Source organism: Thunnus maccoyii, chromosome 6, assembly GCF_910596095.1.
Source record: "Thunnus maccoyii chromosome 6, fThuMac1.1, whole genome shotgun sequence".
Classification (NCBI taxonomy): Eukaryota; Metazoa; Chordata; class Actinopteri; order Scombriformes; family Scombridae; genus Thunnus; species Thunnus maccoyii.
In genome coordinates, this window is record NC_056538.1 from 11,184,586 (window position 1) to 11,197,946 (window position 13,361).

Consider the following 13,361-nt stretch of genomic DNA (forward strand, 5'->3'; position numbering starts at 1 on the left):
TTAAACATACTTACAATGTGTTATAATCTTCTCATAGCACTGTATAATTATAGTTATAAGCACTCATCATGTTTTATAATAATAATCATAACACATTATAAAGCATTTCTATAATGACTTATAAGGTCAAGTATCATAATACTTCATAATTGCTGGTCACTCACTGACATTTTTACAAGGATCATAGTGTATAATAATTGTCATAGTTGTAATACATTAAAATCATTTTATAATGCATTATAATGACTGTTGTAATGCATTATAATGTGATTGTAATTGTCATCGGGTGCTTTACCTGAAGTAATGAAATTTCTGAGGTATATGGGCAGACATAATATATTACAAGCTGGTGGTCATTGTTTACTTGACATAAAGTGAAAAAACTCATTAAATCTATGCAAGAACAACACAAAACTAAAATAAAATGAATTTGTTTAACAGGTCATAACAGTCAGTGAATTGAGTACAATTTGACACAACTTTCTGATGATGAACTGAATGATGGACATTTACATCTCACTAATGTAATTTTTCTCAAAAAAATTCACTCTAAACACTACATTGACTCAAATTACAGATAATACCTGAAATAATTTTTACTTTACCTCTAGCTGCATATTTTACTTTTCTGTAAATGTTTGATCAACAAAAGTGACTCTTTCAAAAAAAAAAAATAAGTAAGTGATAGGTGATTATAATGCCTTATAAAATGATTATAATGTATTACAACTATGATAATTATAATACAATGCAATATAATGCAAAAAAAATGTCAGAGAGTGACCAGCAATTATGAAGTATTATGACCTTATAAGTCATTAAATGCTTTATAATGTGTTATGATTATTGTTATAAAACCTGATGAATATTTATGAGTGCTTACAACTATAATTATACAGTGCTATGAGCAGATTATTACCCATTATAAGTATATTTATAATGCATTAGAGACATGGGCGTCATAGAAAGTGTTACCCAGAATTCCTTCGTTTGTCAAGAGTGGCACATGTAGTGATTTTTGATGTGAACAAGATGTTCTTTTTTCCACAAGCCCACACTCAAAGGAGTATATTTTTCTTTTGTTTCAGTATACCTCTTGTTACTGCATTGGCAGATATTGCTTCCTGAAGCTTTCCTGTTAAAGGAAAGCATCTGGCACAGACAGTGAGAGCCCTCACTTTGGCACTCATTTAGAGATGTTATATATCACAGACTCACTCTGCAAATAATCAAGTCTGCTGAAGCCGAGAAGAGGATATCCTCCTCTCCCCCCCCCCCCCAAGTGCTGAAAAGTTTATGTTTGACCACCATGTGTGGTAATGTTTGCTGTCTGAGCTTCCATTGGATGTCTTGCTTTTTGTCACAACAAAAGCCTCATTGTCAGAAACATGCCGCTCTGTAATGCTCTGTAATCTGAGAATGTGACTCATATTAAAAATGCTTACAGTCACGTCAGCATGTTTATTGAATGATCTGCAGCGGGCTGATGTTTTGGAATTGCGCTTCAAAACGCTCTGTTTTTGAGTATCATTAATGATGCGGTCTTACAGACACACCTCTGCTTGCCATTCACTGTACATCCATTTCCAGCACTTGTCAAAATCCCCCACAGAACGAAAGCTTTGATATAACCAGAGAGCGAACTAAACATCCCGATCAAACCTGTGGGTGATTTTAGCAAGGTTATCTCACATGCTCTTTGAAACAAATAACCCCAGGCTGCGTGACAGAGACGACATTTGTGAGTGAATGAGCGTGAAGCATACGTGTGTGTGTGTGTGTGTCTTTGTGGCAGTATGTGTGTGGCGATGTTTCTCACTCTGTCTGTCACTGCAGGTGCTGAGCCCGACATACAAGCAGCGCAATGAGGACTTTAGGAAACTCTTCAAGCAGCTCCCTGACACAGAGAGACTCATTGTGGGTGAGTTGACCGCCAGAGACACACAGGGAACATCTGAGAACTGACGGGATGCAGCTGATTTGTCAATGATCAGAAAATGATCCATCCTGACAACAGAAAGGAGACAAAGACAAAATTGGGAATTTCAAACGGCTGACATCATGACATTATTGTGAATATGTCTGGATTTAGTTCCCTAATAATGTAGAACAAACTTCAAACATTTTTATAGGAAGTTGTAACCTGATAATTAACTTTTACAGCAGTCCAAGGTACATTTTGCAGTGTACTATGAGCACATAATGTCGCAGGTTTAGGGTACACAGATTGATTTGTTGTCACTTTGTTGTTACAAAGTAATATAACTAATAAACAAGATAGACACACAGCAGGAAATGACAATGTGACAAGCGTATAACACAATTAAACTTCCTGACTTAATGTGTGTTTCCTCCTAAGTAGTTTCATTTGATCTATCGATGGACGTACTTACAGTGATTGAAATATTGAATAATTGTGTAGGCCTACTGTATTGTATGATGTCATTTGTAACTTTTCATCACATCTAGTGTGTGTGTGCAAGTATTCCCTCTCAGATGTGCTAATTGTGTGTCTCCCCTTTATGTTTCAGACTACTCCTGCGCTCTGCAACGGGACATCCTCTTGCAGGGCCGACTCTACCTCTCTGAGAATTGGATCTGTTTCTATAGCAACATCTTCCGCTGGGAAACACTGGTATGCTTTTTTTTTAGCTCTCCGGACTTCTTCACATTCTCGTGTCTGTAATATCGACATTATTGTGTCATACTTGGCGCTATAATGTGTGTTCATTTGTGTGTAGCTGACAGTGCGGCTAAAGGACATCTGCTCGATGACGAAAGAGAAGACTGCACGCCTCATTCCCAACGCCATCCAGGTCTGCACGGACAATGAGAAGGTAAGGGACACGGAATTAGCAAATACAGGCGTTTACATGAGAAGAAGGTTATAGTTTGATACAGCAGACACGCCTTAGACTTAACTGTCAATATGTATTTAATCTAATTATATTTGCCTAGAGAGACAGCAGGGAGGCTTTGACTTACAAAGTCTGTGTGGAAGATCGGTTATTCAGTCTTTATCAGTCTGATCCAAGATATCCACCATCACTTTTGAAATTATCTTAACTAATGCCGCATGCTCTGTATTTTCATGAAATCCATATATTTAAGAAAAAAAAGAAAATATATCACTGCAAATTAAAATAATTCCAAACCAGAAGGACCTCAGAAATGGACCTTTTTTAATTTTCACTATGTGTCGACAAGACTCATAGACTCATGATTACCTCGCATTCTTCACAGCACTTCTTCACCTCGTTCGGGGCCAGGGACAGGACGTACATGATGATGTTCAGACTGTGGCAGAACGCGCTGCTCGACAAGGTAGGCCCGACCGATCTACAGCACTTCTTTTGCTGATATTTATCTAGAAACAGAAGATTTTTTGTACATTCATAAATTTCACTGTTGAGTATCTCATTCCTCTTTCTGATTGCTTCATGCAGCCCCTATGCCCCAAAGAACTGTGGCACTTTGTTCATCAGTGCTATGGCAACGAGCTCGGCCTAACCAGTGATGATGAGGACTACGTTCCCCCCGATGATGATTTCAACACCATGGGGTGAGTCTGGTTGTGCTGCATAGTCAGTTACTATGGTTACGGCTATAAACATTTTTAAGTTTATTGCCTAATTACTCAAATTGCACGTTGATTAGAGGGTCTCGTTATGAGCTGTAACAAGCACTACTCATATGTTTATGAGCATACACACTCACTCCAGCTCTCTCAGCTAATCCATTTAGATACACAATCAAACACTTACCATCACTCTCAACTCTCTGCTTATTTACACAGCTTAAAGGCTGCAAAAATGCAACACATTTGTCTCTTCCTTCATTTATTTTCCTTCATGTCTAAAGTGGATTTACTAGGAAAAACAAATGCAGAGTCATGTTTAGAATCTGTTCGGTCTCCACAGTATCTGAAGTTTTCTGTTAACTGGCCTCTGTTGAAATGCAGGCTGAGTGTGTAGAATCATCTAACAGGATAATGTGAGGTCTATATCCAGCAGTTGGGTGAGATTAAACTGACGATGTGAGAGTAGAAAGATTTATTTCAAAGGCTGAGCTGAGGTCAAATGAGATTCTAAATAATTGTTTTAATACAACTGTGAGTCTACATATCTGTTGAGTCAATAAGTAGCATTTTTCTGAGGAGTAAGATCATTTTCTGTCGATTCCCACACATATCAACTTGTTTCAAGACTTTTACTGAATTAAAAAACAGCTTTCTTGAGTTTTTGTTTTTTTAATTTAAAATGCACATGAATCCTTTCAAACATTACTAATTTAGATAGACAGTGATGTGAGGTTGAAGGCCATTAAGCAGTAAATCAGCGTTTTGCGCTGAAATTTGATCTTGTGCTCATAATAATTTATGTGCAAATTATGTGCCAATATGTCTGTTTTCTGATGTTTTGTGACAAGAAAACAGAAACTGTTCTATGATTTTGTTAAGTGTGTATGTTGTTTTTATGTGTGTGCTGAACATTATTGTAAACTGCTAAATAAAAAGCTCTCAAGTTCAGTTCTAAAGATGTACTGTACTGTATATACTAAGCTGATCCTGGCCCAAACATCCTGATGATAGCATTTTACTGCATGTCAAGTTCAAATCCAACACATCTGAAAAATCTTTGCAAACACCACTTGAGCCAAGTTTCCTCATTACTCAGCCAGGATTACAGATGAGATGAGTAAATGTCTGGCTTCTCGCTGTTTTCCGGTGCCTTTTAGGTTCAGTGAAGAGATTCCCAATGAAGAGAATGAGATCAACAATGACAACTTGTCTAAGAGCAGTGCAGAGGCCAAACCTGAAGGGAGCCCTCCCCTGCTACACAAGAAGGTCGTCCCAAACAGCACCATCCCCAGCCCAGGCAACCACGACACACCCATCACAGTAAGTTATTGCACATATGTTATTTGACTAACACACACATTGATGCAGTGATATGCAAATTAAGGACATTTGCTTGGCAAGATAAACAGATTAATGCTGTAAATAAATGTGTTTGTTTTATGCCCATTTCCTTGTTCTCTCCCCAGTTCGACCTCCCAGCAGAGGAGTATGCAGACTGCCTACCAGACGGCGAGCTGCTGGCTCTGCCGCTGGTGGTGGAAGAGAAGAACAACGAGACCAGCGGGCCTGGAGGTCCCGTCCCCTCTCCCTCATTGGACTTCAATGACAATGAGGACATCCCCACCGAGCTCAGCGACTCCTCGGAAACACACGACGAGGGTGAGGGCACAGAAACCAGAGTTACTCTTCTGACAAAATACATAATCATAAACTATCTTCACGCATCATCCATTACTGAACACATGAAGTCACCTCTGATTTAATATGTCACCTTGACTGTGTATCTCCCTGATGTGCAGGTGAGGTACAGGCCTTCCACGAGGATCTGAATGGTAGACAGTACATCAACGAGGTCTACAAGTTCAGCGTGGACAAGCTCTATGACATCCTCTTCACGGAGTCGCAGTTCATGAGTGACTTCATGGAACAGAGGCGATTCTCAGGTCAGCGTCTGTCTGATGTTTCTGCAGCTGAGCCTGTCCTCTAACCTCCCTGGAATAAGCCAAACCAAATATGTGCTAAACTCCAGGATTTATTAATCCATAAATCCTCTTTGCTGTTCAGATGTGGTGTACCACCCCTGGAAGAAGGAGGATGCTGGGAACCAGACCAGAGAGATCCTGTACACCATCTCTCTGTCCAACCCCTTGGCTCCCAAAACAGCTACTGTCACAGAGACACAGGTACAGTCAACGCATGTCATCTGTGAAGAGAAATCTTCTTTTTTTTTTTTTTTAAATTAAAGTACTTTTTAAGTTTAATGTGACTTACAATCAATAGAAACACCATATTTCCTGTCTTTCAGACTCTGTACAAGGCCAGTCAGGAGAGTGAGTGTTACATCATCGATGCTGAGGTCATCACACATGACGTGCCCTACCACGATTACTTCTACACCCTCAACCGCTACATGCTCACCCGGGTGGCCAAGAACAAGTGTCGGTTACGGTGAGAAAGACATGATCAGAGACTTAGTAAATGGGACGTTGTAATATGCGTCCTTTTTTTAAAAATTTTAGATCGTTTGTTGAGGTGTGTGACAACTTTGCTTTTGAATATGCAATTTGATATTTTGCCATTATATGTCTTATTGTAAAAGAGTGTCTATCTATATAGATGCATTTCTATCTGTCTCTTAGGGTATCAACAGAGCTACGCTTCAGAAAGCAGCCATGGGGGCTGGTGAAAGGCTTCATAGAGAAAAATTTCTGGAGTGGGCTAGAAGAGAATTTCCGCCATCTTGGTAAACTTGAGTATTTGTTATGTGTGTGTTTGAGTTGGTCAGACTCTTAACTATTAGTCCTGCTTGATGTGACGGCAACGTAGATGGATAAAAAAGATATCAAGAAGTCACATAAGCTGTTTGATCACAAAGCATTTACAACTGCACATTGGCATTTCCTATATACTTTAGATTCTTTTGTGAAGAACATGCATAATATTCCGAAATGTATTATATCACGGTGCCATGAAATGTCAATCTTTAAATAAATCTGGATGAGATGTGACACGTATGCGTCTTCTTCCTTCTCAGAGTTGGAGCTGTCCAAGCTGGAGGAGATACTGACCGAGGCCCACCAGCTCTCCCCGAAGGCTAAAGTGGTGAAGAACTCCACGGTGAGGCGGAAGAAGAGGCCGCTCCCCCACATGCGCAGCCAGCATCTGGACGAGGCGCTCAGCCCCGTTACCACGCCAACAGATGAGGAAGTGATTCAGCGGATCAAACAAGTGGCAGGCTCCACGCAGACCAGACACCAGAGTCCAGAGCACTCTCACCTGCCCGGAGGCTTTGCTCTGTACAGCGTCTCCAAACTGCTGCTCATCATCAGCTTTGTGTACGATCCCAACACACATACACACTCATATATAGAAATGCAAATTTGACACATGCTGACAGGGATACACACACACGTTCATCTCATATCTGTTAAAACATTTCTCTGAGTTGCTCGTCCCATGATTTCATTTTCCCAATAATCTCTGAGGAGTTTTTGTCTAATTTACAATTTTAAATGAAAGGGTTTTTTTTATCTTTTCTTGTAAATATCTCATTGTTGTTGTTCTCTGAGTGTAACCCCTCTCTCCTTTCCTTTCATTGCCATCCATAGGATCTGTCTAAGGTACATACAGTGAATGAACTGATAAGCCAGAAGTAGAAGTATTACCATTAAAATTTGAATATCATTTCCATTTACAGATCAGCTAAATAAGGGCATCATAAATGAATAAAATGGAAATTGGAAGACTTGTTTGCTTTATTGGGTTCTTTCTTTCCTGCCCTCCTTCAGCCTGGTGCTGCTGGTGTTCCTCAATATGATGCTCTTCTACAAGCTGTGGATGCTGGAGTATTCTGCACAGTCCTTAACAACCTGGCAAGGGCTGCGGCTTCATGAAAGGTACATGCACATTTTTACACAATGTTTTTGTCATCCATTATTCATAAAAAAAACTCCTTTATTACAGACATTTAACATGTTTAAAGCTGGGATCGGTAGTGTTCTGGAAAAGGCAGAAAATAAAGCCCTCGTGCTGCAGCTCTCCCCCCTCCGCTCTCTGTCCTAAGACCCTCCCACCAGACCAGCACGGACATATGCACGTGATTCATATTGTACTCACTCACACACACGCAACTTCCTTTCAAGGCAAAACAACCAAGTTAATAAATGGTAAATAGGACCACCTCTCACCTGTTTTGAAGCCCGCCACAAAGGTAATGAGTGTCCCATCTCCCTGCTTGAATTTGAGTGATATCACATCTCTTTCATTGTCCGTCTCTAAAACCTCCTCAGTAACTAGTATGTCGGAGCGCTGGACCTGCAGCTTCGAACCGAGTCCCACAGCAACGAGCAGCACAGATGACTCAGTATCTGAACTGAAGCCACAGTGATACATAAAAATCTATCACTGCTTTTCACTTCTGGGAGCCGAGTTCACTTCCATTGAAAGTCTCTCGCTCTGGCGTGTTGATAAGATTATGTGGTGTTCAGTTTCCCCTGCGCTACAGGCAATAGTCCAATGAGTGCATGTTGCTTTTCATTCTGCTTTTTGTTGATTTTCCCATCTTTTTTTCTCTCCTTCTGCAATTCATTCAGTCCCGTCACTTCCTATCCATCAGTATCCCACTGCTCGCCCGGCAGTATCCCACTGCCGGGCGAGCAGTGGGATACTGACGGACAGGAAGTGGCGATGGGATTATTGATTGATGTATAGAGGATTTCAACAAATATAACAAAAAATGCTCCTAAAATACATTACTTACCCTAGTTTAGATGGGCCTTTGAAGCATTTCTGGCCACAAAAACTTTATCGCTGCAGAATGAGACTGAATTGAGTCCTGCTGTAGTTATTTGGCTGTTTGCCCAAAAGGCGGTCACAAACAAATTTAAACTTATAGTTACAGACATAAACATGCACACACACACACACACAGTCAGACATACACACTAAACTATATCCATATGGCCGTCGATGTGTGTGACAGGAAAACACAGAGCTTCTAAAATTACCCCTCAATAGGTCTGAGCTTACTGAAACAATTTACCAAATTGTGTGTTGGCCATGTCTCAAAATGGAAGTTATGCTTCAGTGGCTGCACCCTGATTTTGCTAATGTGTGTGTGTGTGTGTGTGTGTGTGTGTTCTTCCCAGTAAACTGCCTCAGACGCAGATGGAGTGGGCCCAGCTACTGGAGGCACAGCAGCGTTACCATGACGCCGAGCTGCAGAAGTGGAGGGAGATTATCAAGTCGTCAGTAGTGCTGCTAGACCAGGTACTCAGACACAAAGAGATGTTCTCAGAATCACGTTGGAAAGGGATGTTCCCAAATTTTTAACAACCTACAGACAGCATTTGTATTTCATTTACATTATGTGTGTCTATTGCAGTTGAAGTGCAGTAGTAGTGGTTATATGTCTGCAGTCAGTAGAGGCTCTGGCTCCTCTGGCTGTTGTACATTTTGGAAGTCCTGTACCAAACATTAAATCAAACTACTTCATTGTAACATCATTTACATTTGTTCAGCTATGCTCAAAAATCATGAAACCAAGTGTTGTCTGTAGACAAGTGCATATGAAAATGAAGTGAGTTACACTCCTGCACAATAACAGCACTGACTTTATTACAGATATGTTTCAGTCATGGACCTTTGTAGAGCTGCAACGATTAATCAATTAGTCAATCTACAGGAAATTTATTAGCAACTATTTTGATCAATTAATTGTTTAAGTCATTTTTTATGCGAACGTGCTAAAAATGTACTGCTTTTAGCTTCTAAAATGTGATGATTTAATGGTTTTCTTTGTCATACATGACATTAAATTGACATCTGTAGACGCCACCTTTGACTCTGGGCATTTTCACTATTTTCTGACATTTTATCAACAAAACAATTAATCAAGAAAATAATCTTCAGATTAATCGATGAGGAAATTAATTGTTAGTAGCAGCCTTAGACCTTTGTCAGACAATCCAACTTTTTCTTTAATGAATCATATATTCATGTTGAGCAAAATTTGCTGGACATTTTTGTTAATGTAACAACAGTTACTGTACTCACCACAAACAATTTTTTTTCTGGGAGACAGAAGCAATAACTATCACACAAAGCAATATTAAAACATTTGACATGTTTATTGATCACTAGAGGGGAAATTCAAAAAAACCAAAAATAGCTATGCTGCCTAACCCAAGACTGATATCCAGTCATATCCTATGTTTAAATCACGTGTATTTTAGCTACAGAATTGCTAAATAAACCACTATCACAAAATCCTCTTGTGGTGACCTTCAGAGTCATCACAGGCCAGGAATCTTGTTCAGTCAAAGCCCATATAGGCTAATCTTCTGCTACATTTCCAAATGCTAGGCAATAAATAAGCATCATGACTGAGTGAACTTAAAGAAAGCCGTAGAAGAATCATCCCACCTCACATCCACAAGGGAAAGTGTCGTTGCAGCTGAAATATCAGCTTGTCTAGTTAGGTGATAAAGGTAATTAAATACTAGAGAGACAGTATTTTTCCTGCAGTCTAACTGCCTTTAATAAATCATTAAATCGTATGCATACAGGCTCCCCGAGCTCTGCAGCAAGAGGAGCCCTTTGAACAGCTCACACAAACACTTAATACTTTCAGCCTCCACCCAACACAACTGTTAACACAAGCGCCTTGTGCTCAGTCATACGTCTCTTTCTGCGGGCACCTGTTTCCTGCAAGATAATCAATAACAATTCCATATATGGCGTCATGCCTGTCTTGTACAACTTCCAGTTAATGTATTTAGTTCCCTTTTCTAACTATCACTCTTTAGAATTGGGTTACCCAGTGTCATGCACTTCCAATAACCTTTTATGTTTGCCAAAAGCAGAACAATATGATTACAACGTATAAAGCTTAATAAACAGGGTGAAGAGTACATCATGTTCTTTAAAGACAAAGCTGATCAGTTGAACACACTTCTACACTACACTTAATGATCATCAAAATATTAATATAAAAATAGAGTATTTTCTCCAACAGTACACTTCTAATATCATTTTTTCCTACACAAATGACTGAAATGTGTAACTAGTGGCCAAAAGTAGCAAATCTGCAGCATTGACGATTGTCAAGTGAATCGTCATAAAGGAAACAAGGGAATTGTCACTTTTTCCATCTGTTCATATATTGTAGATCATTGTAACTCTTCTTTTTTATTAAGCAAGCTAACATCTTGTTTTTTACTCTCGTTTATCTTCATTAGATGAAAGACTCTTTATTGAACCTCCAGCGAGGCATTGGATTAAGGGACTACAGCTCTGAGGCTGAAGAGAAGAGAAGTCGCTACCACTGACACACCGCCACAAGGCCATGAGGGCATGCTGTGCAATATAGGACCTGTTTTGTTTATGGACCAGTATGCGGGCAGCAGCATGACAGAGATAGAGGACCGAGGGGGAAGAGGGACCAACAGTGAGCTGGTCCAATAGAGACAAAGACAGGAACAATCGTCTCCAGCGCACAGAGGTTAAAAACCCCCGGAAGGAAGTTCCCCCCTGCACAGACAGGAACTGAGGTGTCCCCAACATCACTGAGGCATTGCGGGAAGGTGCAAGACTTGTACCTTCTCTACACCTGTGGGATAACCATTTCCTTCTCCTCACTTTTGATTTATTTCTAAGTGCATCCTACTGTAAGCCATGTCAACCAGGAGAGTGGCAGAGAGAAAGAAGGAAACTTACTGCATGCATTTAGACAACTTAACTCCCCTCAGTGTTAATGTGGTCCAGTTCCAGTCTATGTGTGTCAAAAAAAAGAACATAAGAAGAGGAGAGATCGAGTAAAAGAAAGGGGGGGGTCCTTTCAAGTCTTCATGGCTTTCTACACTCTCTCGACTGTTCCAAACCAATCGTCCCCTAGAGGTCCTCGCTGCAGCGTCCCTTTAATAGGCCTCCAGGTGATCAGACTAAAGTATTGCCCTCCAACCAAAAAGGGAGAGAAGTATTGTAGCCAGGAGATTGGATTCACTGATCAGTCCCTTTTGCCTTGTCTGAACCTGGCCAGTATGGTCTTTGTCGGGGCTGGTTCCCTGTCAGACCATTGTGTTTGAATATTTATAAGTAGAATCTAAAGATTGATAAGACCTGAAGCAGTATTTTTAACATGGAAGAAAAGAAGAAATCTGGATTCACAGTATCAATTGCCCCAATTTGTTTCTACACACAGTGTTAATTAACCTGCTTACATTGCATTATCCCCAATCCTCCTGATGAAGTAGAATGTATTAGCCTGGACAAAAAGGCCAGACTTTGATCACAAGTTATTAATCTTTGAAAAAGGGACACTGCAGCCAGACTAGTAGGGAGACCTTTGTTCTTACATGTTTTATTACTAAACTGTGACTATATCTCTTTGAAAATGTTTCAAATTAGAAAGAATTCTATGAATATATTTGAAATATATAAGGATATTTCATTATTTAATATATATATATTTCAAAATATATAAACATTACCTATATTTATTATTAATTTATGTACATAAAGAAATTATCAGAGCTCTAGACCAGTTAAAGAATTTCTAACAAAAACTGTTTTCTTCTAAAAAAAAAATGCATGCCAGATATGTCTGTGACATGTCCAGTGTGCAAGTATGAGTCTGCATTTGCGCGATTATATTCGCGCATGTGTGTGTGTGAGTGTGCGTGCGTGCGTGCGTGTGTGTGTGAGTGCACAAGTGTGTGCTGTAAAGTGTGACATTTTTACCATTCCACACTTGTATGTTTCTTAATTTTTTCTTTTCTGGCTCCTGCAGCCAGACTGCCTTTTTTAATGCTAATGCATTTGGATGCCGCCTTGCATTAGCACCACCTGGGTACAGTTTACAGTCGAAGAGTTTTGTTCCAAAATGATGTATCCAACATTTGAAAAAAAAAAAGTTAAGCCTGCTTTTACAAAAGATTGATCGCTTAAACCATCAATAAATGTCACTTTTCGGCAAATAGTAAGTAGCATGAATCCATGGTTGACAAGAGGAAGACAGACTCTTCAGACTTGCTCGTCTACATTTTTGAGATTGAATGAAAAACTTGATAATTTTTCTCTTGTAAATGGATAAAAAAAAAAAACATTTTGGAGATGAACTCTTCATCTGCCCTCTGTGAGCAACTCTTTGTCCATGTCACCACATTAGTGACCACTCTTTGCTGAAGGGAATAGTTGGACATTTTGAGAAATACACTTGTTAACTTTCTTTCAGGGTCAGATAAGAAGATGTCTGTCATGTCTGTATGCTAAATATGAAGCTTTACCTAGCAGCAGGTTAGCTTATCTTAGCTAAAAGCAGCTAGCTAGAGCCGTCTTCCGGTTCTAGCTTCATATTTAGCATACAGATATGAGAATGGTATCAGTCTTCTTATCCAACTCTCTGAAATATAACAAATAAACATATTTCCCAAAATTTCAAACTATGTCTTTAAAAACACTTATTTCAAACCCAATTTATACTCTCCCCTACCCATTTCAAGTGTGTGTCTTGGATGCAAAAAGTATGAGAATGAACTTAACTAAATTGAACCAAAAGAAAGAAGTAGAAATGTACCTTCACGAGTTATCATGTTGTTTTAAATGAAGTATTTATCATGTATTATACCTATACTGGATTGGGTGCGAGTAAAAAAAAAAGCATCTTTTAAGAGTTTTTCAACAGAAAGCCCCTTACAGCTGATGAACTTCATCGATAAACGCACTTCCAAAAACTAGAAACTTCCTTGTTTAAAAAAAAAAAGAGAAAGTGAAGCACTTTAAG

The 13,361-nt window shown here is 39.4% G+C and overlaps 1 protein-coding gene across 6 annotated transcripts in view; it reads left to right on the forward strand.

Annotated features, from left to right (window-relative positions):
* Positions 1 to 12,031, forward strand: part of gramd1bb (GRAM domain containing 1Bb) — an 82,899-nt gene extending 70,868 nt beyond the window's left edge. For all 6 annotated transcript variants that reach the window (XM_042413953.1, XM_042413954.1, XM_042413951.1 and 3 more), the window contains 15 exons: positions 1,837 to 1,921; positions 2,532 to 2,635; positions 2,742 to 2,837; positions 3,244 to 3,324; positions 3,447 to 3,562; positions 4,738 to 4,900; positions 5,047 to 5,239; positions 5,380 to 5,523; positions 5,645 to 5,763; positions 5,886 to 6,028; positions 6,220 to 6,323; positions 6,615 to 6,915; positions 7,369 to 7,476; positions 8,728 to 8,848; positions 10,819 to 12,031. In XM_042413953.1, the coding sequence (XP_042269887.1) occupies positions 1,837 to 1,921; positions 2,532 to 2,635; positions 2,742 to 2,837; positions 3,244 to 3,324; positions 3,447 to 3,562; positions 4,738 to 4,900; positions 5,047 to 5,239; positions 5,380 to 5,523; positions 5,645 to 5,763; positions 5,886 to 6,028; positions 6,220 to 6,323; positions 6,615 to 6,915; positions 7,369 to 7,476; positions 8,728 to 8,848; positions 10,819 to 10,908 (1,968 nt within the window). In that variant the 3' untranslated portion in view covers positions 10,909 to 12,031. The remainder of the gene's footprint in view (positions 1 to 1,836; positions 1,922 to 2,531; positions 2,636 to 2,741; positions 2,838 to 3,243; positions 3,325 to 3,446; positions 3,563 to 4,737; positions 4,901 to 5,046; positions 5,240 to 5,379; positions 5,524 to 5,644; positions 5,764 to 5,885; positions 6,029 to 6,219; positions 6,324 to 6,614; positions 6,916 to 7,368; positions 7,477 to 8,727; positions 8,849 to 10,818) is intronic.
* Positions 12,032 to 13,361: the final 1,330 nt, after the last annotated feature.